Below are 23,236 nucleotides of genomic sequence, written 5' to 3' on the forward strand. Positions count from 1 at the left end.
AATTTCACTATAAAAAATGGGGGAGAATCATCCCACTCCCCACCTCAACTTGTGCTCTCACTTTCTATGTTATATAGGGTGAATTAGAGCACTGGGGTTTTTTTGCTACCCCAAGGGAAATCAGTTGGGAATCCAAGTACGTGCTGATTTAATTAGAGAAAAGCCCAAAATTGATGCAGCCCTGGCTGGAGGGAGAACCAAAAAATGGGGAAAATACGAACAGCCACCAGAACAAATCCTGCAACACCATGGGCCAGCCCCGGGGAACCCTAATGAATTCATATCAGGAGCCAGAGAACTAATTTATCATTTCCATGATATAATTAGATTACAGGATGTCCTCAAAATAATACCAACCAGACAGCTCCAGTTCCTGACTTTCTTCACAATCAATCCACCCAGATGAGGAATACAACATTTCACCATGGGATAGAGTCACATTATCTTTTAGCAGAAAAAGGAGGCAGAGTTTGTGGAAAATTAAATGACTCAAACTGCTGCTGGCAAATAGATCACAAAGGAAAAGTGGAGAAACAGATAACAAAAGATATAAGAAAAGAGCTCATGTACTGGTCCAAATGTGGAAAGGATGGGCATGGGCAACATTTCTGTGGTTCCCTGGCAGACCATGGGTTAAACAAATGCAGCTTCTCCTCTTATGTTCTACAGCAACTCTCATCTTTTCACCATGCAGGACACCTTGCTGAGTGCAGCTCATTCAGCAGCTGAGCAAGGGGATGCAGGGGGCAGCCAGGCCTCCTGAGCCACAAACGGCTACAAAAGGACAGAGAATGAGGGCACTGAGAGCAATCCCAAAATCAAAGAACACCCAGGAACTAAAAACAGAGTCAATTAGTGAATCTGCTTGCAGATAGGGCCAGGGACTTGCACATAAGGAAGCAATGGGAGAAAGCATCAGTTTCAGAAAATGTTACTAATTGACAAGGACCGCTGCTCTGACAAAGTCCCGCTAAATTCCTGAACTTCCAGAAGAACAAAGACTTTACAGAGCCATCAATATCGGATGTTCTACAAAAGTGGTGGGTACATATTAACCGGGACATGCAGGAGGCAGATGGGGAAGTCTGAACCTTCCAAGCACCTCCGCCAGTGGGGAAAGGGACAGGGACACGCGGCCGGGAAAATCAGGACAAAAACGAGGCCGCGTCCTCCAGCAGCTGGAGAGAGCGCACGGCAAATGCCCCACGGCCTCTCCCTTTGGGCAGCAATAAAGTCACTCTCACACCGCTCCTCGGCCTCCTTTGGCCACACAAACCTCTGGCGCCGGGAATTTTCCCGCCCAGCCCCGGGCACAGCGCAGCCACCTCCGGGCTACCGACACGAACCGGGACGAGCCAGCGCTGCTCCGGCACCGGCTCCTGCCCGAGGCCCCAGCGGGAAGGAGACCGCGGGCAGCCGCTCCCGCAGCGCCCTCACGCCAGGGCCAACACGGGCCGGCCACGGCACAAGCCACCCGCCACAGCCCCCTCCCGCCCCCTCCCGGGCCCGCAGCGAGCCCCGAGCCCCCGCAGAACCGAGCGCGGCTCCCACCTGCGATGGCTGGGGCCGCCTCCGAGCTCCGCCGCCGCCTCACCGGGCTCCGGCCGCTGCCGCCGCTGCCGGGCCCGCACAGACGCTCCGGCAATGGCGGCTCGCCTGCCCCACGGCCGCCCTTGGGGGCGCCAGCGGGGCCGGGCTTGTCCCTGCTCTGCCCAATCAGCGCGCGCCGGAGCCACGAGTGACAGCAAAAGCAGCCAATCGCAGCCAGCGGCGGGCTCTGCACACGGCACAGCCCCGCCCCGCGCTCTCAGGGCCCGCCCCGGGCTGTGTGAGGGGAAGGGCGGAGATGAGGAACAGGCCTGGAACGGGCCCGGCCCGAGCCGCCATTGAGCTCCCAACACAAACAAAGTTCTCCGCAGCTCCCGGCCCGCCTTTCCCTGCCCTGGGTGTTCGGTGGCTCCGGCTCAGCGGGAAGCCCTGGAGCCTCACTTCTCCCAGCTCTAATTAGGTGCCTCAGTGCATCGCTCGTATTTCCCCCAAAAAGGGAAAACTGCCCCAAATCCCTGTGGATGAGTGGGGGAGGAGAGAGATTTCTGGCAGAAAATTCAAAAAACTCAGTGAAGGATTGTGAGAAGTAAATTAATACCCCTAAAACCAGCTTCCCCCCACCCCTCCCTCCTCCCAGCTGTACCTCCTCCCCCGGCACTGCAGGTGCGGTGAATTAAAGGGCCAGGAGACCTTCTGCTCCCATTAACAAGCCTTTATTAGAGAGAACTGGGCCTAGAGGTGGGGGCTCGGGGTGCACGCCGCCGCTGCTCCCTGTGGTCGATGTCGAGGATCACACAGGCCTGTCGTCATCCACTGTCAGCAGGACCAGAGCCTCTATCCTCGCCAGGATCACCCAGAGACTCTGTCTTAGGCTCAAAGGTCTAGGGGTGTCTTCCCTCTCAAGTCCTGCCCAGGTCATGGCAACCAGCTTGCCGGACTGGGATTGGCACACCCTGTCTCCCCAGGTCCCCGCTGCCTCCACAGTGGGGTCCTCCAGATGTTCCCTGAGCGTGGCTCGTTGTCCAGGGCTGTCTTTGCTCCCAGGTGGTAATATGATTTTAATATGCACCCATGTGCAAGTCTTTATGGGAAATGGGGAAGTTCATCCTGGGCAGCAGCGGCTAAATTGCCTGACGGGTTGGAAGAGAATAAGGGATGGGGATACAAATGCAAGGATAAAACAAGTATGAACTTCTTAACAGTGAACCCTTTTGGGACTTACAACACCAAAACCCCTTATCCAGGGACCTAAACTGGGATTGGAACAGGAACATATAATTTGAACATTGGGATTTTTATTTATAACAATATCCCCCCTCTTTTAATTTGACCAGGCATCAGCCTGCGTCAACTTGCTGTTTCAGGCTCCTGGTAGTGAAACTTGTTTAGTCTTTGGTATTGGTCATATACCCTTTTTGCTTCTTTCCGCTCTGAACTTTCTAACATTAGGATCTTAGTTTTTCCCTTCTCTTGGGTTATTTCTAACGAGTTGTAGATCGTCCTGCTAGACTCTATTACTGAGGTAATCATTCTGATCATAGATGGGATGACACAGGAAAGAAATAACAGTCCTGCTAGTCCCGCTATACCAATGAATGCCACCTTTTCCCACCAGCCCTTAAAGGACCAGAAACTATCCCACCAATCAGTATTCAGGATTGGCATCCATTCTTGGTTCCCTACATAGGAGATTTTTCTGATCTCTTTAGAAATGTTCCAGATTACTTCACTTTTATCATCTATTTCTAGGCAGCATTCAGAGGTGTTGAACTTCCCACAGATTTCCCCCTCATCAGCGAGAAGGTAATCTACTGCTAGTCGGAGTTGGTACACCAGGTACATCAGGTCTGGGAGAGGTGGTCACTTATATGATCAAGAGCCAGGGCTGTTTTGTTCCATGTTATTTCAATTACAGCTTGGAGCCTGATTATTCTGTTTAACATGTATATTGGGGTCCTATATCCCCAGGACCCATCCTGGGCCCACGTCGCTGGCCCATAAGTTCTTATTATTTCCTCCAGGGTCCAGACTGTTCCTTTCCAATTCTGGGTCCCTCCTGTGCTTATTACACTCCTCTTCTTCCTTTTTAGCGGCCTCTTTAGGTTGTCATATAGTGGTACTCCAAGCTCTGAGCCAGCTTGTTTTGGGAGCAGGAAGAAAGCTGGCTTTATCACCCCAATCGTGCAGCTACCTGACCAGTCTCCTGGTAGATGTGTATAAGCTGCATCCCCGCAGATCCAAAAGAAATCATCTGGGGCTTCCCCAAAACCCTCCCTGTCTTCATAGGGGTACTCCCAATGCTTTGATAGGCTTCTAATTCCCCAGAAGGGATTGATCCCTTTTTCTGCACATTCATAAAGGTTATATCCTTTGTGATGAATGCACCCTTTTTCCCTTTTCTCTAAGGACCAATATCTTAGGCTGGGCTCTTGGGGAACCCATTTAGTTCCTAGATTCTTCGTTATATCTTTTGCATGCCATCCGCCCCACCAGGGTTCTATATCTTTTTCCAATTTGTAGAATACAGTCTTCCCCAATTACCTTAGCCTTTAATTCCCATTTTTCTCTTCTCCTATACCCTGGTGTGCTTTGGCCTTCCCCAGTTCATTTTATGCTTAGAATTTCTCAAGGTTTCAAGCTAATTCCCTCCCAGGGCCAAATATCAGACATTTTAGTACTCCCACACACCCAACAATCAGTTATATTTAATTCCTTGCTGATGTTTTCAACTGAATCAATGAACAAGTTCTTCCCACTCAAATTTTCCCATTCTTCATTTCCCACCCTCATGTCCACTCTTTTCTCCTTTACCACATCAGGTTCACCTTTTACTGGTTCGTTCTTTTCAAAGCACAGCCAAGTATCCCTCATGGGACAGTCTCCCAAAAGACGTTCTCTAAAAGTGGCCGTATTTCTGGTAATCCAATATGTTTTTCCGTTTTCTTGGCATTCTTCTAATTGTGATTTGTTGTAACAAGAAGGACTCAAATTTGTGTGGACCCTTACCAGGGACCCTAGATTTTCCCCATCATACAAGGGATAATAACATTTCATGCAAGAGTCTGTCCCCATGGCATTGGTGAGGTGCATTGCTATCACCAGACCTACCATGAGCCTTGTGATGATCCTTTTAGGCTCCCTCCAGTCCGTGACTCCCAAGAGTCCAGCAGGAACCATGTTTGATCTCCCCTGGTCTTGCCTCTTGGGGTTTTCCTCACACTCTTTTGCGGGTCTGGGTCCAAGGCTTACGGCTTTATTATTTCTTTTGTCCTTCTCCTTTTTACTGTTGTCGTTATTGGTCTTGGGAAAAGCTGCCCAGGGAGGGATATAGTCTTGGCTAGGAAATTGGAGCCTTATTCAGCAGGGGCGGGGGGGGTCTTTTACTTTTTCAAATAATAATAATAATAATAATAATAATAATAATAATAATAGTTACAAGTTAACCACAACTGGAAAACACTTTAACATTAGTTCACAAACTTTAAAGAAACACTTAACCACAAATGTTGCAGCCAAGAGATCACTTAAAAACATATATAATTCCAGTTCCTGACTGGGGACTTTAGTCTCTGGGTTTCCTTCTTTAGGTTATTTTCAAGTCCTTGGTGTTGGGGACAACAGTCCAGTTAGAGGGATCTTTTTCAGAGTTTACTTCCCCATCTGGTGGTGCCACTGGTCCTTTAACTCAAGTCACGTGTGTCCACCCTTTTTCCCGGGTTCTCACAGCCGTATGTGTGTGAGTTGAACTTGGTAGGGTCCTTCAAACTTTGGAGTGAGAGGAGAGTTAGCCCCAGATTTTACCAATACCCAATCCCCAGGGTTGATATGGTGTGTGTCTACCTCTAAGGGAGGAGTTTGAGGGAGATACCCTTTTTTCCTGAGGTTTTCTAAAGTTTTAACAACAGTTTCCAAATACCTCCTTGAGGTTTCTTCCCCTTCCGTATACTGGGCAGTGCTGTAAGGAGTAATTAGGAAGGGGAGTCCAAATAGCATTTCATAAGGGGATACCCCTAAATCTGCTCGAGGTCGGGTTCTTATTTGCAACAAAGCCAAAGGGAGACATTTTATCCAATCTAATTTAGTCTCCAGAGTCAGCTTGGTTAAGGTCGTTTTTATGGTCTTATTCATCCGTTCTACCCGACCGGAGCTCTGGGGATGCCATGGGGTGTGTAACCTCCACTTTATCCCCAGGGCTTCAGTGGTTTCCTGGAGGACACGGGCAGTGAAATGGGGGCCTTGGTGCGAGTCTATGTTATTGATTAACCCATACCTGGGGACAATATGTTCCAAAAGTATTTTGACTACTACTCTCGCTCTTTCATTCCAAGTGGGAAAAGCCTCTGGCCAATGGGTCAGGTTATCTACGATCACTAGCAGGTGTTTGTGTCCCTGTGCTAGAGGCATTTCTGTGAAATCAATTTACACATTTTGGAAGGGTCTCTCCGCTAGTTCCCTTCCCCCTGGTACGGGTTTCGTCATCACTCGTTGGTTTACCCTTTGACACGTTACACAGCCCTGAGTGATGGCCTTTGCTATATCATAAACCCCTGTGCAGATGTTCTCCCTCAAGAAATGGTCACATAGACCCTGCGTCCTCCAATGTGTCAATTTGTGTATTTCATCCAATACCCTGCTGTTGCAGTCCACAACTCCAGGATCTCGTCCAGGGAAGCAGCAGGATTCTGGGGACCAGCATCAAACACCAACCGAGATGGGCTCCCGTTCATGAAACCATTTATTCAGCATGGGAACAAAGTCAGGTCCAGAACAGAGAGCCCTGAACAGAAGCACAGCAGGGGTTTTTGAGGGACAGAACTCTCAAGGGTTTCCACCTTTGAGGGTGGAGTTCAGGGTCAGGGACCAGTAGAAGCACACCAAGGGAGAATCCCCCAGGGACTCAAACCCTATCAGAACTCCTGGGCTGCCCTTCTCAACGGGTTTGGGGTGGGACAATGTAACTCTTTGTCTCCCTGAGGCTGCTGCCACATCTGCTCCTTTCTTATCTATTTATTTATTTATTTATTTATTTATTCAAATTTTAATTAGGAGCTTAAAATGTTCCCAGACATACACCTTAAAATCTCACCTCCTCCACAGAGCACCCGCTTTGCTTTGTGGGACAACAGAAACTCAGTAACAAAACACATTAAGCAAACAGAAAAAACAAAATTGAAAACAAACATTTCAATCTCGGACCACGCCGGGCAAATTAAACAGTGATGGTACTTAATGCAAACATAATGGTTTTTTATGTCTCTTGCAGTTTAGGATTCTCTTTGAGGAAGGGTGCAGCTCTTAGATCTCCTCTCACGAGGGGCAGAGTTCTTCCATCTCCAGTTTCGGCTCTGGTTCCCATGTGGGCATTGCTGCTTTAGATGATCTCGGTGAAACACTGGCTTTGGGAGCTCAGTTCCAGTTTCGATTTCCCCGGAGGAGGTGTTGCCCAGGATGGAAAAGGCAGAGCCCCCAGGGGTGGAGCACCGAACAAAGGGGTGGGAGCGAAGCAGGAGTTACTGGGGGAAGGGAAGGTTCGGGGCTGGAAAAGAAGGAGCAAGGTGGGAAACAAGGGATCCCAGACCGCGTGGCCAGAGCCATCTTGGGATGGGGGGGGAGGCCGGGATGGACTTTCCTGGACCGGGAACGGGGAATATGGAAAGACAGGGGGTGAAGGAGGACACGGAACAGCGGGCAGACGGCAGCAGACCCGCATCACTCTGGATGTTCTCCGTCCCTTGCTTGCATTCAGGAAAACAGGGGATGGGATGGCAGAAAGACGCCGGGGTGACGGGGAGACAGCAGCAGCCCCGAGCCATCTTGGCTTTTTTCACCCTTTGTCCTGCCCTTAGGAACAGGGGAAAGGGGAAGGAACAGGGAGGTATACACCAAAAAAAAAAAAAAGGAACTTCACAGAAGACAAAAACAGTCCACCAGAAGAGCCATACCGTCCATAATCATCCATAATGTTAATATAATCGTCCATAATGTTAATATAATCGTCCATAATGTTAATATCGTCCATGATACGTCTCGTTGGGTGATGTAAGGTGTCCCAGTGTCTGGTCCCGACTCCCACACCTCCGTAACCCCTTTTCTTCCCCATGCCCGAGGCACTCCCAACCCAGCCTTCCTGCCAGGTACTCTCGAGTCCTCATTTCTTAGGCGGGGGTCTCGCCGGCTCTCAGGCCATCAGCCGGTGACTTACGAGGTGTCCATGGAGCCGGGTCCTGCTGTTCTCTTGCTTCGCTGGATGCCACGCATTCTCTCACCATATGTTACAGTCAGCAACCTCAGGATCTCGTCCAGAGAAGCAGTAGGATTCTGGGGACCAGCATCAAACACCAACCGAGATGGGCTCCTGGTTCACGAAACCATTTATTCAGCATGGGAACAAAGTCAGGTCCAGAACAGAGAGCTCTGAACAGAGGCACAGCAGGGGTTTTTGAGGGACAGAACCCCCGAGGGTTTCCACCTTTGAGGGTGGAGTTCAGGGTCAGGGACCAGTAGAAGCACACCAAGGGAGAACCCCTCAGGGACTCAAACCCAATCAGAACACCTGGGCCGCCCTTCTCAAGGGGTTTGGGGTGGGACAATGTAACTCTTTGTCTCCCTGAGGCTGCTGCCACACCACTATAATATTTTTTCCCTTGATCTATCATGCTGAGCACCATGCAAGGCTGTAGAGAGGTCAAGACAACCTCTGTTTTTAAAACTCTGCCCTGCAGCTATTCCTTACGGTGCTGTCAGCAGGGAAGACATTTTGTCTTCTAAAACTTTACTTCTGATAGTTTTTCCCATCTGAAAACTATCTGGGCCAGGGGCAGCACCCAGGGACCTGCCCTGCCTGGGGGAACTTATACCTGGATCTTATAACTAAGTATCAGAAACAAGGGCACACACTCTGTATTCCAGACTCCAACATTTTATTCTTATTCTCAATTTTCCATGTTTTAAGTACTACTACATCTTCATCTACTTCAGCTTCTACCTCTTCTTCCTAATATTCCTATTCTAATTCTTTATCATTTTTTGGTTTCTGGAGGGTCTTATGCAGGTTTGGGTGGGGGGGGGGGGGGTGTTGGGGTTTTTTTCTTTCCTACTACTACTTCCTAAACACAACTTTCTTTTCCTTTGTTAGAATTGTGTGTGTTGCAGTCCAGCAGGCCGCCGTCGTGTCCTGGGAGCAACACCTCCTGTCTGTGTCCATTCCTCATGGCCAAAGTGCCCCAGGATCAGCATGGAGTCCTTTCCGGAGGAGAGGAAATGGCCTTGGAGTCCAGCAGGGAGGAGCTGGAGCCAGTGTCCCTGCAAAGGGCCAAGAGCCGTGTGGCTGTGGCCCTCGGGGACCCGGTGCAGGGGTGCCGCTGGCGGTGCCAGGCTGCCGCTGGGAGCCGATGACTTTCCAGGTGCCTTCCCGGCCGGACGATGGGCCGGGATGCGGCGCTGAGCCCCGGCAGCGAGGGTCCCCCCTTCGGGTGCCGCTTTGGGCTGCCGTGTGCCCTCGGGGAGCCGCCCCGGGGGTGCTGCAGAGCGGCCGGGGCCGACTCGGCCCGCAGGGCCAGCGCAGGCCGGGGCAGCCCGTGCGGCTCCCTCGGGGCGCCGGGCAGGCCGCGGGGCAGCCGCCATCTGCAGCCCGGCGCTGCTGGCAGCGGGCACTGATCCTGTGGCTGTGCCGCCAGGCAGGGGCAGCGGAACAGCCCCTGCAGCCCCCGCAGGGCCCACAGCGCCCGCAGTGCCTGCCTCAAGAGCGAACGGCCTTTCCTGTGGGGAAGCGGCTGCCCAGGAGAAGAGACATCTTCCACCGTGGCTTGGGCTGCCAGAGGGCCAGGCCCGGCACAGAGTTGCTCTTGCGGGCACAGCTCAGGCTCCTGGCACTCCACCCAAGCTTCTCGAGGGACAGGCAGCAGGATTCCGTCTCGGGCTAAATCTGCCAGTCTCTGCTGCCTGGCCTCTTCTCCTTCCTCGTGCAGCTCCAGGACGCTCACCTCATCCCAGTCATCGTCCTCCCGCTGCCAGGCCTTGAGTTGGCTGCACAGGATGTCGCAGTATTCCCTGCTGTCCTGAGCCAGCTCTCCATCACTGTCATCATCCCAGCTGGACCTGGAGGATTTTCTCTTTGCTTTGCCTCCAGTCACCTCCTGGCCATCCTGGCACAGCTCTTGCTTGCGGCAAGCTTCCCAGTCCAAGAGTGCCCGGCGGCTCGTGCCTTCTCCTGGGGACAGCCGCTGCTCAGGAGATTCTTCCCAATCTGAGAATTCCTGACAGTGATCGCTGTCCGCCTGCCACGGCTCCTGCTCCCTGCACTCGCCCCACTCGGAGACAACTGGGGAGGGCTCTTGCTCCCTGCCCTCATCCCAGTCCCAGAAATGCCAGTAGCTCCCCCATACTTGGACCAGCTCTTGCTCAAGGCCTTCATCCCACTCAGAGAGCTCCTGGCAGCTCTGGGCTTCTCCTGGGGACAGCTGTGGCTCAGTGCAGGCTTCCCCTGGAGTCCCTTGCTGGAACTTGTTCATTTCTCCTCGGCAGAGCTCTGGCTCTTCCTCAGCGCAGGACTCCACGGCTCCTCTCCTCCCTCTGCTTGCCCTCTCAGCCTCCTCCTGCTGCTCCCTCAAGGCCTGGGCTCTCTGTGAGCCGGGCCAGGGCCTGGGGGGCTGGGACTTGGGCTTTGCCTTCTCCTCCTCTGTGCCTGCAGTCCTCTGGCACACACAGGTACCTGGACACAGCCACTGTCCTGGGACTGACCCAGGCCCCACAAGCCCTTTATATACCCCCCAGCCGGGGCGGGGCTCTGCCATGTCACAATGGACTTTGGGCACCGCAAGGTCCCGCGTCACCACAGGCCCTGACGCACCGTGCCTGTGTCACAAAGGGCACCATGGCACCCTGTGCCTGTGTCACAAAGGGCACCCCGGCACCCCATGCCTGTGTCACAAAGGCCACCCCAGCACCCTGTGCCTGTGTCACAAAGGCCACCCCGGCACCCCGTGCCTGTGTCACAAAGGCCACCCCAGCACCCTGTGCCTGTGTCACAAAGGCCACCCCAGCACCCTGTGCCTGTGTCACAAAGGCCACCCTGTCACCCCGTGCCTGTGTCACAAAGGGCACCCCGGCACCCCGTGCCTGTGTCACAAAGGCCACCCCGGCACCCCGTGCCTGTGTCACAAAGGCCACCCCGGCACCCCTTCAACAGCCCAAGGCACCAGGAGCGGCCTGGAGCAGCCCAGGCCTTGGGGGATTGCAGCCCCTTCTTCTGAGCCGCTCCTTCAAATGATCAGGAGTGGCTGGGGCCAAGTGAAGGTGCAAAAGGAGACCGTGTGTGTCTTCCTTTGAAAGACAGGGGCCTGCTAAGGGAGGCAGGAGGCTCCTTTGCAATGGAAAATGTAAACCCCCTCCCTCCCAATTATTATCCCTTTGAAAGGCACTCTCTGGCAAAGATAGGAGGACAGGAAGAACAGTTTGTGCTGCTTTTGCATGAATTGCTATTTAGTGAGCAGGGAAGAAGCCCCCCATGGAAATGATTTTACTGAGAGGAGCTGCTAAGCGAGAGCTGCCCCTGTGCCAAGCAAAATCCAAGAGCTGGCTAGCTGTGGGAACTGACTACCTATTAAAGCATTTAAAAAGCTGGATCCTCCTCGGTGAGATTGACATTTTGCAGACAGGCAAGCCCGGGAAATCTCTCTCTTGCTTCCACCTTTGAGGAGGTACCCGGCTGCCGGTCGGGCCGGGCCCCGCTGCACTGCGGCCCTTGCAGTCGTGCTGACAGTGGCTGCAACAATCCTTAAAGCTTCAGGGTCCCCTGACACCCGGGAAACCGAGGAGGAAATTAAAGGAGCGGGTTCACTGGAGTCCCCAAAACCAACTGGAATAGGAAAATCAAGTAGGGATGAGGCCCATAAAGCCTGCGCAGCACAGGAGCAAAGTGCAAAGACCAGGCCTAGGGGCAGACACAACAATATCTAGCGGAGGTGTGAGGGCGCAGTCTGAGGGCATGGGTCCAGACACAGACTGGGGTTAGAAAGATGAAAAATACTGTGACGAATTGCAATCAATCGGGGGAGAGACACGGGAAGATTCTAGAAACATAACTTTTAGTGGGGTGACTTGATGAACGTATGAATTGCCATCAAGCTTTTGGCAAGTGCTTCCCAAGGCTTGAACTCAAAGCCTGCTGCTTCAGGGCTGAAGTCTTTCTGGCCCTGTGTCCCAGAAGGGCTGAATCGCACAGGCTCGGCCTGGCGGGGCCGGGCTGGCCCCAGCAGTGACCGGGTGGGGATGGGAGGTTGTGGGACCCCGGCTGAGGCTGGGCCGGACCACGGCTGCTCACACCTTGCTGAGCCTAAGCCGTGCCCCGCTGCCGGCCCCCGCTGAGCTGGAGTCCGCTGGGCTCCGGGAGGAGCTCCGGGTGGGTCCAGGCCCCCTCGGCCATGGCCTGACGCTGCCCGCCGCGGCCCTTCACACCTGGGCTAGCTCTGCTCACTGGCCGCTGGCAGCGCCAGGAGTGGGGAACGGTCTGGGAGCTGTTTTCCCTAGACTGAGCCTTCAGAGCCTCTCCGCCACTCAAGGCTCTGCGGGTCTTGGCGTCGTGGGCTTCAGTGAGGAGATGGAGGAGACCCAGAGTCCAAGCAGATTTCCAGGAACAGGATTTATTGAGGGAAAGGAGCGGTGACAGGACAAGGGCTGGAAAGACACACAGGGACCCAAGGACTCTGAGCCCTGAGCACTCCTGTGCTCTCCAATTTAAAGAGGGGAGGGTACAAACCAAGGACCAATGGGAATACAGTATGGGAGGAGTCGGGAGGAGGGTTCACAATACTAGGAGCCAATAGGAGTAACATTTGTGAGGGGCAGCAGTCGCAAAGCCAATGGGGCTTCGAGTAAGGGATGAAAGGCAGGGAACTTGCTGGAACAAAGGGTTGGGTTTACATTGAATACAGGGACCAGGGGCAGGCTAAAGGTGATAGACAAGGAAGGTTCAGGAAAAAGGGGAGGGGTTTACAAAAACTGACAGGAGGGCAAAACCATTACAGAATCATAGGGGCATAACAGCAGGAGCAAACCATTCACTTAATAACCAGAACAAAATAAACAGACTGCAACAATGGCCCGTGCGGCACACTGTAATTGAAAGAAATTGACCAGGAGACAAGACTCCCGTTTGATGCCTTTATTAGGATTCAGCTCTTGGGGTGTGGGGGGCCCAAGGGATTGCTTCCATCACGGCCATTCCCACACTGTCAGCTCCAAACAGGAGACACAATTCAGCTTTGCAGCACACACTGCAGAGCTGGGGCTTCCGTCCTCATGAGAGTAGTCAGGGACCTGTCGTCCTGTTTCACTGTCTAGGGCTGTCAGTCCTTTCCAATCCTCTTAGGTCATGGTGATGCAGGAAGATGGTTTCTAAGCAGGTTTAGGTGATGCAGGGAGATGATCTTGCATCATAGCTTGCTCAAATATGTTTCATTGTCCTTTTATTCCTCTGTTAGCTCATTGTTTTGGTGTCCTGCATGCCTTAGTTTGCATTTTACTCGGTTACACAGCTTCCTGGGAGTTTCTTTCTTCTAGTGTGGCACAGGGACCATGGGAGTTGCCTCGTTCTGTGGCACACCTTTCTAATGGGTTGCTTTTGTTAGTTGGATTTAGCCCCCATGGGAGCAGCTCTGTTACAAGGTAGCAGGGAAGTAAGGAGAAAGGGTACAGGAATGTCTCATAAGAACCTTTAAAACACTTCAGAAACTGCTAAGAAATTAACATTACTAATAACCATCGGAGTAAACAAGGGGTACAAGGTTTACAAATGGGATAAGAACATTAACTGTACATAATTAAATACAGTATTTTATCCGGGGTGGATTTCTTGAGAGATTTTATTCATGACATGTGCCTGCAAGGACGCGGCACCTCTCTGAGCTGGGGGAGAGGCCAGGGCTGCACAGGGGGGATGTTGTTGGCAGCTCCATGAGGACGCTCTGGGACGCTGCCCTGGGGTGTCCAGCGCAGTGGAGATGGATCAGCCCCTGCTCTGCTGCTCCTTCCCATCTCCCCCAGGGACCTTGCAGAGCCCCAGCCATGCTGTTTGCCCCCAGCCTGCCCACGGCCAGCCTGGGGCTGCTCACGGGGGTTTTCTGTGCTGAGCTTTGGCCTGGCCGTGTTCTTGAGAGAGCCTGGGCAAGGAGCCTGGAGCCCCCAGGCCCTGCCCTGAGGCGTCAGCGCTGCCCCAGCAGTGCCCATGGCCTGTCCCTGCTGCAGCCCCGGCACTGCCACCCCCAGGGCTGTGCCCGGCCCCGAGAGCACTCAGGCCCTGCAGCAACACCAGGGCCAGGAGGGCAGCGGGGCAGTGGCACGGGAGCAGCACTGGCAACACCAAGTGCTGCTGCTCCTGGGCACAGCTGCTGTGCCAGCACTGATCTGCCCCAGCTCTGCACACAGACACTGCTGCTGCAGCTCCAGAGAAGGGAACAAAAGGGGAATCTCTGGAGAAAACTTTCCTGGGAGATCCTTTAGTTCATTGAAAGCCACCAAGAGCACAGGCCCTCATTGACACAGTCTGTGGCCACAGGGAAGATGGAGAGAAACAAAATGAGAAATGGCACAAACAATGACATTTCATTGTGGACAGGATTAAAAAAGGAAAACACAGAAAACCTCCAAAATTAAACCAACAGGAAGTATCAAAGGTGATTTTTATTATAAGTGATTTGCAGAAATTGGCCAGCAGTTTAATGTTTCCGAAACCATCCAGTCATCAGTGTCCACACTGCAGCCTTGAGCTCCTGGTTCCTCAGGCTGTAGATGAGGGGGTTCAGGGCTGGAGGCACCACTGAGTACAGAACTGACACTGCCAGATCCAGGGATGGGGAGGAGATGGAGGGGGGCTTCAGGTGAGCAAATGTACCAGTGCTGAGGAACAGGGAGACCACATCCAGGTGAGGGAGGCAGGTGGAAAAGGCTTTGTGCCTTTGTCCCTGCTCAGAGGGGATCCTCAGCACAGCCCTGAAGATCTGCACATAGGAGAAAACAATGAACACAAAACAGACAAATACCAAACAGACACTGACTGCAATGAGCCCAAGTTCTCTAGTGTATGAATTGGAGCAGGAGAGCTTGAGGATCTGTGGGATTTCACAGAAGAACTGCCCCAGGGAATTGCCATGGCACAGGGGCAGGGAAAATGTATTGGCTGTGTGCAGCAGTGAATAGAGAAAGGCACTGGCCCAGGCAGCTGCTGCCATGTGGGCACAAGCTCTGCTGCCCAGGAGGGTCCCGTAGTGCAGGGGTTTGCAGATGGACACGTAGCGGTCGTAGCACATGATGGTCAGGAGGAAATACTCTGTTGCAGCACGGAAAACCAAAAAAAATACTTGTGCAGCGCATCCTGTGTAGGAGATGTGCCTGGTGTCCCAGAGGGAATTGTGCATGGCTTTGGGCACAGTGGTGCAGATGGAGCCCAGGTCAGTGAGGGCCAGGTTGAGCAGGAAGAAGAACATGGGGCTGTGCAGGTGGTGGCTGCAGGCTACGGCGCTGATGATGAGGCCGTTGCCCAGGAGGGCAGCCAGGGAGATGCCCAGGAAGAGGCAGAAGTGCAGGAGCTGCAGCTGCCGCGTGTCTGCCAATGCCAGCAGGAGGAAGTGGCTGATGGAGCTGCTGTTGGACATTTGCTGTGGTTGAACACGGGGACCTGTTCATGAAGAAAAAGAGCAGTGACAAATCAGGAGAGGCTGGGACTCACCCAGCCTTGTTCCTGCTCTGTGAAAACTTCACCCAGGTCCCTGACTGAGCTCCAGCTGTGCTGTCTGAGTGTGCCAGGAGCAGCCAGGCCTGCGCCTGGGGGCTCTCCAGGAGCCATCCCTGCCCTGCTGCCCTGGGTTTGTGGCCATATGACAGAGGGGAAAAGCTGGAAATTCAGGATTTGTCAGGGGAATCACTCCTAATGCAGAAGGGCTTGTTGCCATCTTTATTCCCACTTGTAAAAGACATTGAGAGGAGGAAGAAATTTTAAACATTCTTTTCCTGCCCACAAATCATTCCTGGTTCTCTGAGGTCAGAAATCCCCAGCATTTCTGCTGCACTCAGAATTTCCCACTGAGAGATGTGAGAGGCAAAGGATTCCCTGTGGCTTAGGGAAGGTGAGGGGCTGGATGGGCTTGTTCCCAACTGCCCTGGGTTTGCACCTTTGGCTGGAATCAGAGCACAGTCACACTCCTGTGTCACTCTGGCATAAACCAGACCCTGCCCAGAGCAGAGGGATCCCTGAATGTCTCACCCTCTCTAAAGGTCTCTGGGCAAGGTCTCAGCACCCCCCTCTGCCAAGGACACTCACGGCTCCCTTGGCAGAGCCAACAGCATTTCCTCAGCTGTGGCATCTCTGCCCTTCCCCGTGGGACATTCAGGGAGCTCTGAGAGGCTCTGGCACAGATTTGCAGCCAGGAGGGCAGCTCAGAGCTTGGAAGGACACAGCAGGGAGATCCCCAGGTGTGCCCATGATGGGATCTCAGGGAGGGGGCTCAGCTCATTCCCCTTTGCCATGGACTGCTTTGCCCACAGCCCCACAGGTCACAGGGAAGCTGGGACACCCCATTCCCATGGACACACCTGCCTGGCAGCAATCCCAAGGGCAGGGCCTGACTCAGCTGCTGCAGATGCCAGAGCCTCCCTGAGAGCCCCAGATACCAATGACAATATCAGAGCAGTGCATTTAGGCCGTTTAGGAGGCTCCCAGCAGAGAGACTGAGCACCAAACTTACAATTCTGGCATCTCTGTAAATGTTCAAACATTACTTTGCTGTTCCTGGTGTGTCCCTTTCAACTCAGAATGTTCTGTGATTCTGGGATTACAATTCCTCTTCTGCTTCTCTCATCCCCCTGTTGTCTATAATCAAAAGAGAAAAAAAAACAAAAAACAAACCCTTTTGCAACAGTGTTGGAACAGTAAAGTAAAAACCAGACCTATATTGGAAACTTCCAGGTGTCCCAGTGGGGTTGAGGCACACCTGGCCCCTTATTTAAACAATTCATTAAGGTTGATTAATTAGGATATTTAACAGAAACATTCAATAGGAGATTCAGCTGCCCCAGTTACACACCCCTGAGTCAACCCATTGGAGTAGGTCCAAGGATTTCTTTGCCCCACTTTTTGTTATGACTGCTCACATTCTGGTTCCAAAACAAAATGTTCTTCTTGTAGCTCCTCTCCCTGATGATAAGACAATACAGTATTTCAGAAATCTATTTAGAAGATCAGATTATTGTTCTAAAATCTAAGAGTAAGGTTAGGAAACATATTAGAGTTAATTAAGAATAATAGTTGTCCTTAAGTATAATATAAATGTAATATAATATAATATAATATAATATAATATAATAGTATAGTATAGTATACTATACTATACTATACTATACTATACTATACTATAGAATAATAGTTTAATAGAGTTAATTAAGAATTAAAATTTCATAATTACATGATAATAGTTTACAGATCTAAAAATATATTAAAAATGCATAAAAAGCAAAAAACTTTTTGCTATCATCTCAACTTTCCCACCCTGCTTAAAGAGAGAAATTGAGCACAGTCTCAGGAAAGCTCCTGATCTTTACAGCAATTCCAGTCTCACCTTCTTTTGGGAAGTGTCCTCTGGAGCTGTGGCCAGGCAGGTCTGGAGCTGGGAGCAGCCCTGCCCCACACAGCCCCTCTCAGCAGCAGCCCCTGCCCTGCTCAGGGTGGCTCCTTCCCCCCACAGCTTCTCCCCAGCGCTGGGAGCAGCTCCCCGGGCCGGCTGAGAGCTGTCCCTGGCAGGCAGCAGAGTCCCTGCCCCAGCACAGCGCCCTGGGCTGCAGGACCCTGCTCTGCAGGACAGCCCTGGGCACCCCTGGCTGCTCTGCACAAGGGACAGGCAGAGAATGTACTCACAGAGTCTGTAGGCACTGGCATGTTCCAGCTTGAGGAGATGCCTCCAGGAGCTGCAGCTGCATTGTCCTGCAGCCAGAGGCTTCCTGTGCCAAGGGCTGGCAGGGATTCTGCCCCAGGCACTTCTCAGCACCTTCCCAGCCCTGACTGATTGAAGCTCTCTGTGCCTCTGGGCTGTGCCCAGGGTGGCTGCAGGCAGTGCCCCAGCCCTGCTGGGCTGGCAGAAGAGCTGCTCAGCAAGAGAAATGTGCTTTTGAAGCTCTTCTTGGTTTCCAGCAGCTGCCTCTGTGCCAGGAGCCCGGCCCAGCTCAGCAGCACAGACACAGCAGCAGGACTTTAATGAGCCTCTTGGGGCTTTGTGCTGAGGCCCTGAACATCAGTCCCTGACAGGGAGGGGAAGAAACCTCTCAAGAACTCCAAGTCAGAATCCAACTCCAAAGTTTCTTTCACTTTTAATGGGTCCCACTGAGGGACGTGACTGAGAAAGTGTCCCCAGGCCCCAGGCAGAGCAGAGAACTGGAGGCACTGATGACAGCTGGGGACAAAGAGAAGCCAAGGCTTGGTGCCCTGGGCCACAGCAGCCAATGCTGTGCCAGCAAGGGCTGTGAGGAGACACCTTGTCCTGAGGCCCTGGGGCCTCCTGGCACAGCCCCAGCAAGGCTGGCCACTGTCACCCCCTTGGCCTGCCCTCAGCATCCCCCCTAGCCCACATGCCAGTGGCCTCAGGGATCTGCTGGAAGGAGTCCCTGGGGAGCCTTGCTCAGGAATGGCCCTGGGGGGCTCCTTCATGCTCCCAGGGACTGCAGCTTTTTCAAAGGACTTTGGCTTTTGCTTTGGAGTCTCTGAGAGCTTTGTGCAATCCTGGCCTCCAATTATCTGCTGTAATTAGTCCCTTGAGAGCCTTTGTCAATAACAACACTCAGTGGGGCTCATTAATGCTTCAAGATACTTCAATTATTTTAAGATACTTGCTATCTCCTTTTGATACAGACTCTAAGAGAAGTTTGTGCAATCCTGGCCCCAATTATCTGCTTTAACGAGTCCCTTGGGAGCTTTGCATTGACACTCAGTGGGGCTCATCAATACTTTGAGATACTCAGGGCTTTTTCAGCTACTTTGGATTTTCCTTCCCACACTGAGTCTCTGGGAGGTTTTTGTGCAATCCTGGCCTCCAGTTCTCTCCTCCAAGGAGTCCATGAGGAGCCTGTGCTGGGGATGGACCTCAGTGGGATCCATTAATGCCTGGAGAAACTTTGGGTTTTTCCTCTGACTTGGACTCCTGGAAAGGTTTGTGCAATCTCCTCTCAGGCCCTGAGGTTCAAGGGCTCAGCTCCAAATGCACCACGGGGCTCATTAGGATCAAGCAAATCCTAACAAACTATGGCTGTGCCTTGATTTCCCTCTGGTCTTGTTCCGTTCTTAGGAAAGTTTCCTACAATAGTTATGGAGAAATAGTTCAAAGAGCTTCTAAGAAATATCTGTTCCTATTTTAAAGGGTGTCTTTTATTCCTGTTCTCTTTAGAGCAGAGGTGATTGCAGCATTCAGTGATGGATATTGATCCAGGGTCTCTCCTAAGGAGGTGTGGCCAGGTCAGAGAAGCTGTGCCTTGAGGTCTGACCCAGTGGGGACAACCTTGCTCCACATTCCCCAGCCCCATCCTGTCTCTCCTCACTCCCCTGGGACCTGCTTTGCTCACAGAACTGGCTGCACTCAGGCAAAGAGGGGTTTTCCTTCTTTGATTTTAGCAATCTAAAACTGCTGAGTTTCCCAATGGAAAACAGACACCCTCCTCAAGTGTGTGCCAAGCCCAAGGTGCCACCAAGGAGGTTCCCCTTCCCCAAGGCAGAACCACACAAGGAATGTTTCAGACACACAGGGAGTTCTACAATAAACACAACCCCAGAGTTGGCTGAAGGCAGAATTAGAGCAGCTGCTGAAGGACAGACAAGCTTTGAACTCCTTGCAGCTGAAAGCACCAAGTGGGTTGTTGGGAGGTGTGTGAGTGAGGCAAGAGTGAGGGAAGGGAAATGCAGAGAGCCCTGGAAGTGTTTCTGTGCAGACAGGCTGCTGCAAGGGCAGCGTTGGACTTCTCTGGGGGGAACTGTGAGGGGGGGTCGGTGCGAAGAGACCTCCCCAGTGACCTCACAGTACACCCTGTGATGTCACACAGCCACTTGTGATGTCACAGCCCACTTGCTGATGTCACACAACCTGCCCCTGGTTGTCACACCACCATTCTGTGATGTCACACTGTCTCTTACATGTCACAAAACCACCTCGTGATGTCACATATCCTTCCATAATGTCACACAGCCACGTTTGATTTCACAGTTCACTCGATGATCTCACAGTTGGCACTTTCATGTCATACAACCTGTCCTGAGATGTCACATGGCTTTTCTGGGATGTCACTGCCCACTCTAGGATTTCATATCACAACCATGTGGCTTCACAGCCTGGTCTGTGATGTCACACAATCAATCAGTGATGGCACAGCCTGCTCTGTGGTGTCATGTATATGTCTAATGTCACAGTCCTCTCTGTGATGTCACAGCTGTTGCTGCTAAAGATCAATAGATCACACGGACACAGGTTGAGGTGTGGTGCAAGAAAGAGCAGAGTTTATTTTTCCTCCCCGGATTTATAGGCTTCTGACCATGGCCAGGGATTGGATGGTCAGGATAACACTTTCCCCCTGCACTGGCCATGAGAGATGCTCATCACAAGACGTGTAACAGAAAGAATGTACACATATCTATGTTTACAGTTACTGTCCTGGGAAAGTCTTTAGAAAACTATGTTAGCAAGCTCAGAATCTGAGTTTTCAGGGCGACACACAGCCTTCTCTGTGCTGTCACAGAATCCCCTCTATGATGCTGTAGCTGCTCAGTGACCTCACACAACAAACTCTGTCATGTCACAGCCCCAGCTGTGACCTCACACAACCCACTCGGAGCTGTCACACAGCCCCTTTCTGACATCACAGCTGCTCTGGGGCTCCAGGACACAGCCACAGAGGTGCTGCTGTGACACAGCCCCCTCTGGCACATCCCACAGCCCCTGCCAGTGCTGAGCCCCTGGCAGCTCTGTCTGGGCCTGCTCTCTGTGTCCCTGAGCTGCCCTGGCAGGGCCCCAGCCCTGCTGGGCTGTGCTCAGGAGCTGCTCCTGGCCAGAGCTGTCTCTCTGCAGCGCTGCCCTTGCCAGGAGCTGCCTCTGGGCCAGGAGCCCGGCCCAGCTCAGCAGCACAGACACAGCACCAGCACTTTCATCACCCTCTCGGGCCTTTGGGGCTCTTGGCATCACACTCAATCCCTCAGAGTGTGCTCCAGAAACTCCTCAAGAGCTCCAAGTCAGATGGAAACACTGAAGTTTCTTGTAGTTGAAATGAGAGACACGAGTGAGAAAGCGTCCCCAGGTTCCAGGCAGAGCAGAAGACTGGAGGCCCTGATGGCAGCTGGGGACAAGCAAGGGAAAGGTGTCTGTGGTGCTGAGCAAAGCTGGATGTGTTTCAGGAATGGCAAGGGCCAAGGGCTGAGCCCCAGCCCCTGGCAAGGCAGATGCTGTCCCTCCCTCATTGCTCAGGGCTCTTCCCGGGCCACTGGCATGTGGGGATGTGCAATGCCAAGGGCAGCACCATGGGGCGGCCTCTGCCAGGCTGCTGAGCAGGGACAAGGAGGCAATGAGGCCCCAGGGCTGCCAGGGTCACTTGTCCCCTGCTGGCCTCAGGCCCAGGGCCAGCAGCCATGGCCAAAGGGCTGCACAAGTTGCCTCTGGCAGGGCCTTGCAGCTTCACAGCCCAGAGCCCTCAGCTTCTACCTGCTGCTTATGTGATGAGGCCTCCAAATCCCATCCTGGGAGATTTTTGGGTCCTCTCCAAGGTCTGTGAAGATGGAAACACTGGTCAAAGTTATTTCCTCCCAGATCTTGCAATGACACAACAAGGATCAATATCTTTAAAGTGATCTAGAGTGGATTTGGATTTGTTAGAAGGAGGAAATATTTTACAATCAGAGTGGCACAAAACTGCAGCTGCTTTTCCAGAGAAATGGATGCCCCATCCCAGAAATGCTCCGAGAACAGGAGATCTGTGCAACCTGACACAGTGAAAGCCCCTCCCCAAGGATGGAATTGCTGTTGTGTGGGTTCTCTGATGTGCTGGGTGCCCTCACAACCCTCCTGGCCAGAATGTCTGCTGAGGGCCAGCCAGGCTGCTGCAGTGGCACTGACCTCACAGCCATCACCATTGCAGCCATGTCCCCTGGGCCTGGCTCTCCCCTTTCCTCTGCCCCTGCCTTGTCTCTGCTGCCATGAAGAGTTGTTTCATTATTATCTTGTCCCCAAGGTGCTGGGGCCAATTGCTTCCCAGTCAGGCTCCTGGAGCAGCAGTGGCTTTTCAGAGCCCAGCCAGAAATGAGCCCTGAAGCAGCAGCTCTGCAGTGCTGGCCACCAGGCTGGGGTGCCAAGGGAGCCTTCTGGCCATGGCCTGGAAGCAGCTGCTGCTGCCAAGGTGCCTTTGGTGCCTCAGGCTGTCCCTGGCACAGCTCCCAGCACGGCACTCTGCACTTGTGCCCGAGCCCTTCCCTGGGTTGGGGCTGGCCTGGGGCTTTTCCTGCAGCGGGATCTGCCCTGGGCATGGCACAGGAAAGGCAGTTCCTGCTGGAGCAGGAGGCTGTGCCTGGAATGGGCTCAAACAACTCCAGCAAAGCCCTGTTCACCTCAAAATTGCTTCCTAGGGCGCTATAGTCTAATAATTGTTATCGCTCCTCTACTGTGGAGTAAATAACTCTTTTTTTATTTACTCTGTGATCGAAATAAATCCTTCTCACTAATCATGATCAGAATCAATTGTAGCTGTATTTATATCAATATCTCTGGTATAACATTGTTAATCGTGTGGGACAAATTGCATTATGTTTCACTTCCACCTGTCTAATATTCACACATAAACCTTTAACATAGTCTGGGGCCGGGATTGGATCCAGCCACTCCCAGTCTCCTGTCTTTGAAAGAATTTAAAAGTCTAGGTGACCTGGAGGGGTTTGATCATATCTGGTGGCTGCTGGGTGTCATTTCTCCACCTCATGACTCAGCAGGAGTTTCTCCAATAAAGAAATAAACCTTTTGCCAGAAGCTCCCACTCTGCCCATGACAGGAAGCCCTGGGAGTGTCTGAGACATCCCGGCTCTTTGGCAGCCTGGGGACTCCTGGGATGTCACCGTGGAGCCCCCGGGAGTGCCTGTGACAGAGCGGTGCCTTTGCAGCTCAGGGTCCCCTGGGATGTCACCATGGAATTCCTGTGACTGCGTCTGAGCACACGGCTCTTCAGCATCCCCAGAAACACCTGGGAGGTCTCTGTGGAGCCCCTGTCTCTGCCTGTGATATTCCAGCTCCTGAACAGCCTGGAGACTCTTGGAATGTCCCCATGGAGCCCTCCTGAGGGCCTGTAACAAATGTGATCCTTGGTAGGCAACCATCACCGGCCCCATGTAGCGATGGTCTGATTCCATGGCAACTATCACCAGGACCTGTTGCCATTGTCTGTTTCCATGGCAACCATCACAGCCCCTGTTGCTATGGTCAGTCCCTTGGCAGCTCCATGGAGACCCCATGCCAGGGCTGGTTGCCATGGACACCAGCTCAGGCCTGGAGCCAGAGTCTGTTGCCATGGCAACCATTTGCAGTCCCATCCCCAGGCTCATGGGATCCCAGAGCCACAGATTTGGCTGAGTTGGGAGGGAGCCATGGGGATCCTCCAGTCCAACTGCTGGCCCTGCACAGGACACCCC

General features: G+C 52.7%; 2 protein-coding genes across 2 annotated transcripts in view; one reads left to right on the forward strand and one right to left on the reverse strand.

Moving 5' to 3' along the window:
- Positions 1 to 23,236, forward strand: part of LOC147646604 (uncharacterized) — a 518,783-nt gene that overhangs the window by 476,736 nt on the left and 18,811 nt on the right. The window lies entirely within an intron of this gene.
- LOC147646621 (olfactory receptor 14A16-like) lies at positions 14,262 to 16,431 on the reverse strand. Its single transcript, XM_086873155.1, has 2 exons — positions 16,287 to 16,431; positions 14,262 to 15,220 (listed from the first exon to the last, which is right to left on the reverse strand). Exons 1-2 carry the CDS (start codon positions 16,315 to 16,317, stop codon positions 14,262 to 14,264), a joined length of 990 nt encoding a protein of 329 aa, XP_086729281.1. The 5' UTR covers positions 16,318 to 16,431.

Source organism: Cyanistes caeruleus, unplaced genomic scaffold, assembly GCF_971803275.1.
Source record: "Cyanistes caeruleus unplaced genomic scaffold, bCyaCae1.hap1.1 HAP1_SCAFFOLD_89, whole genome shotgun sequence".
Taxonomy (NCBI): Eukaryota; Metazoa; Chordata; class Aves; order Passeriformes; family Paridae; genus Cyanistes; species Cyanistes caeruleus.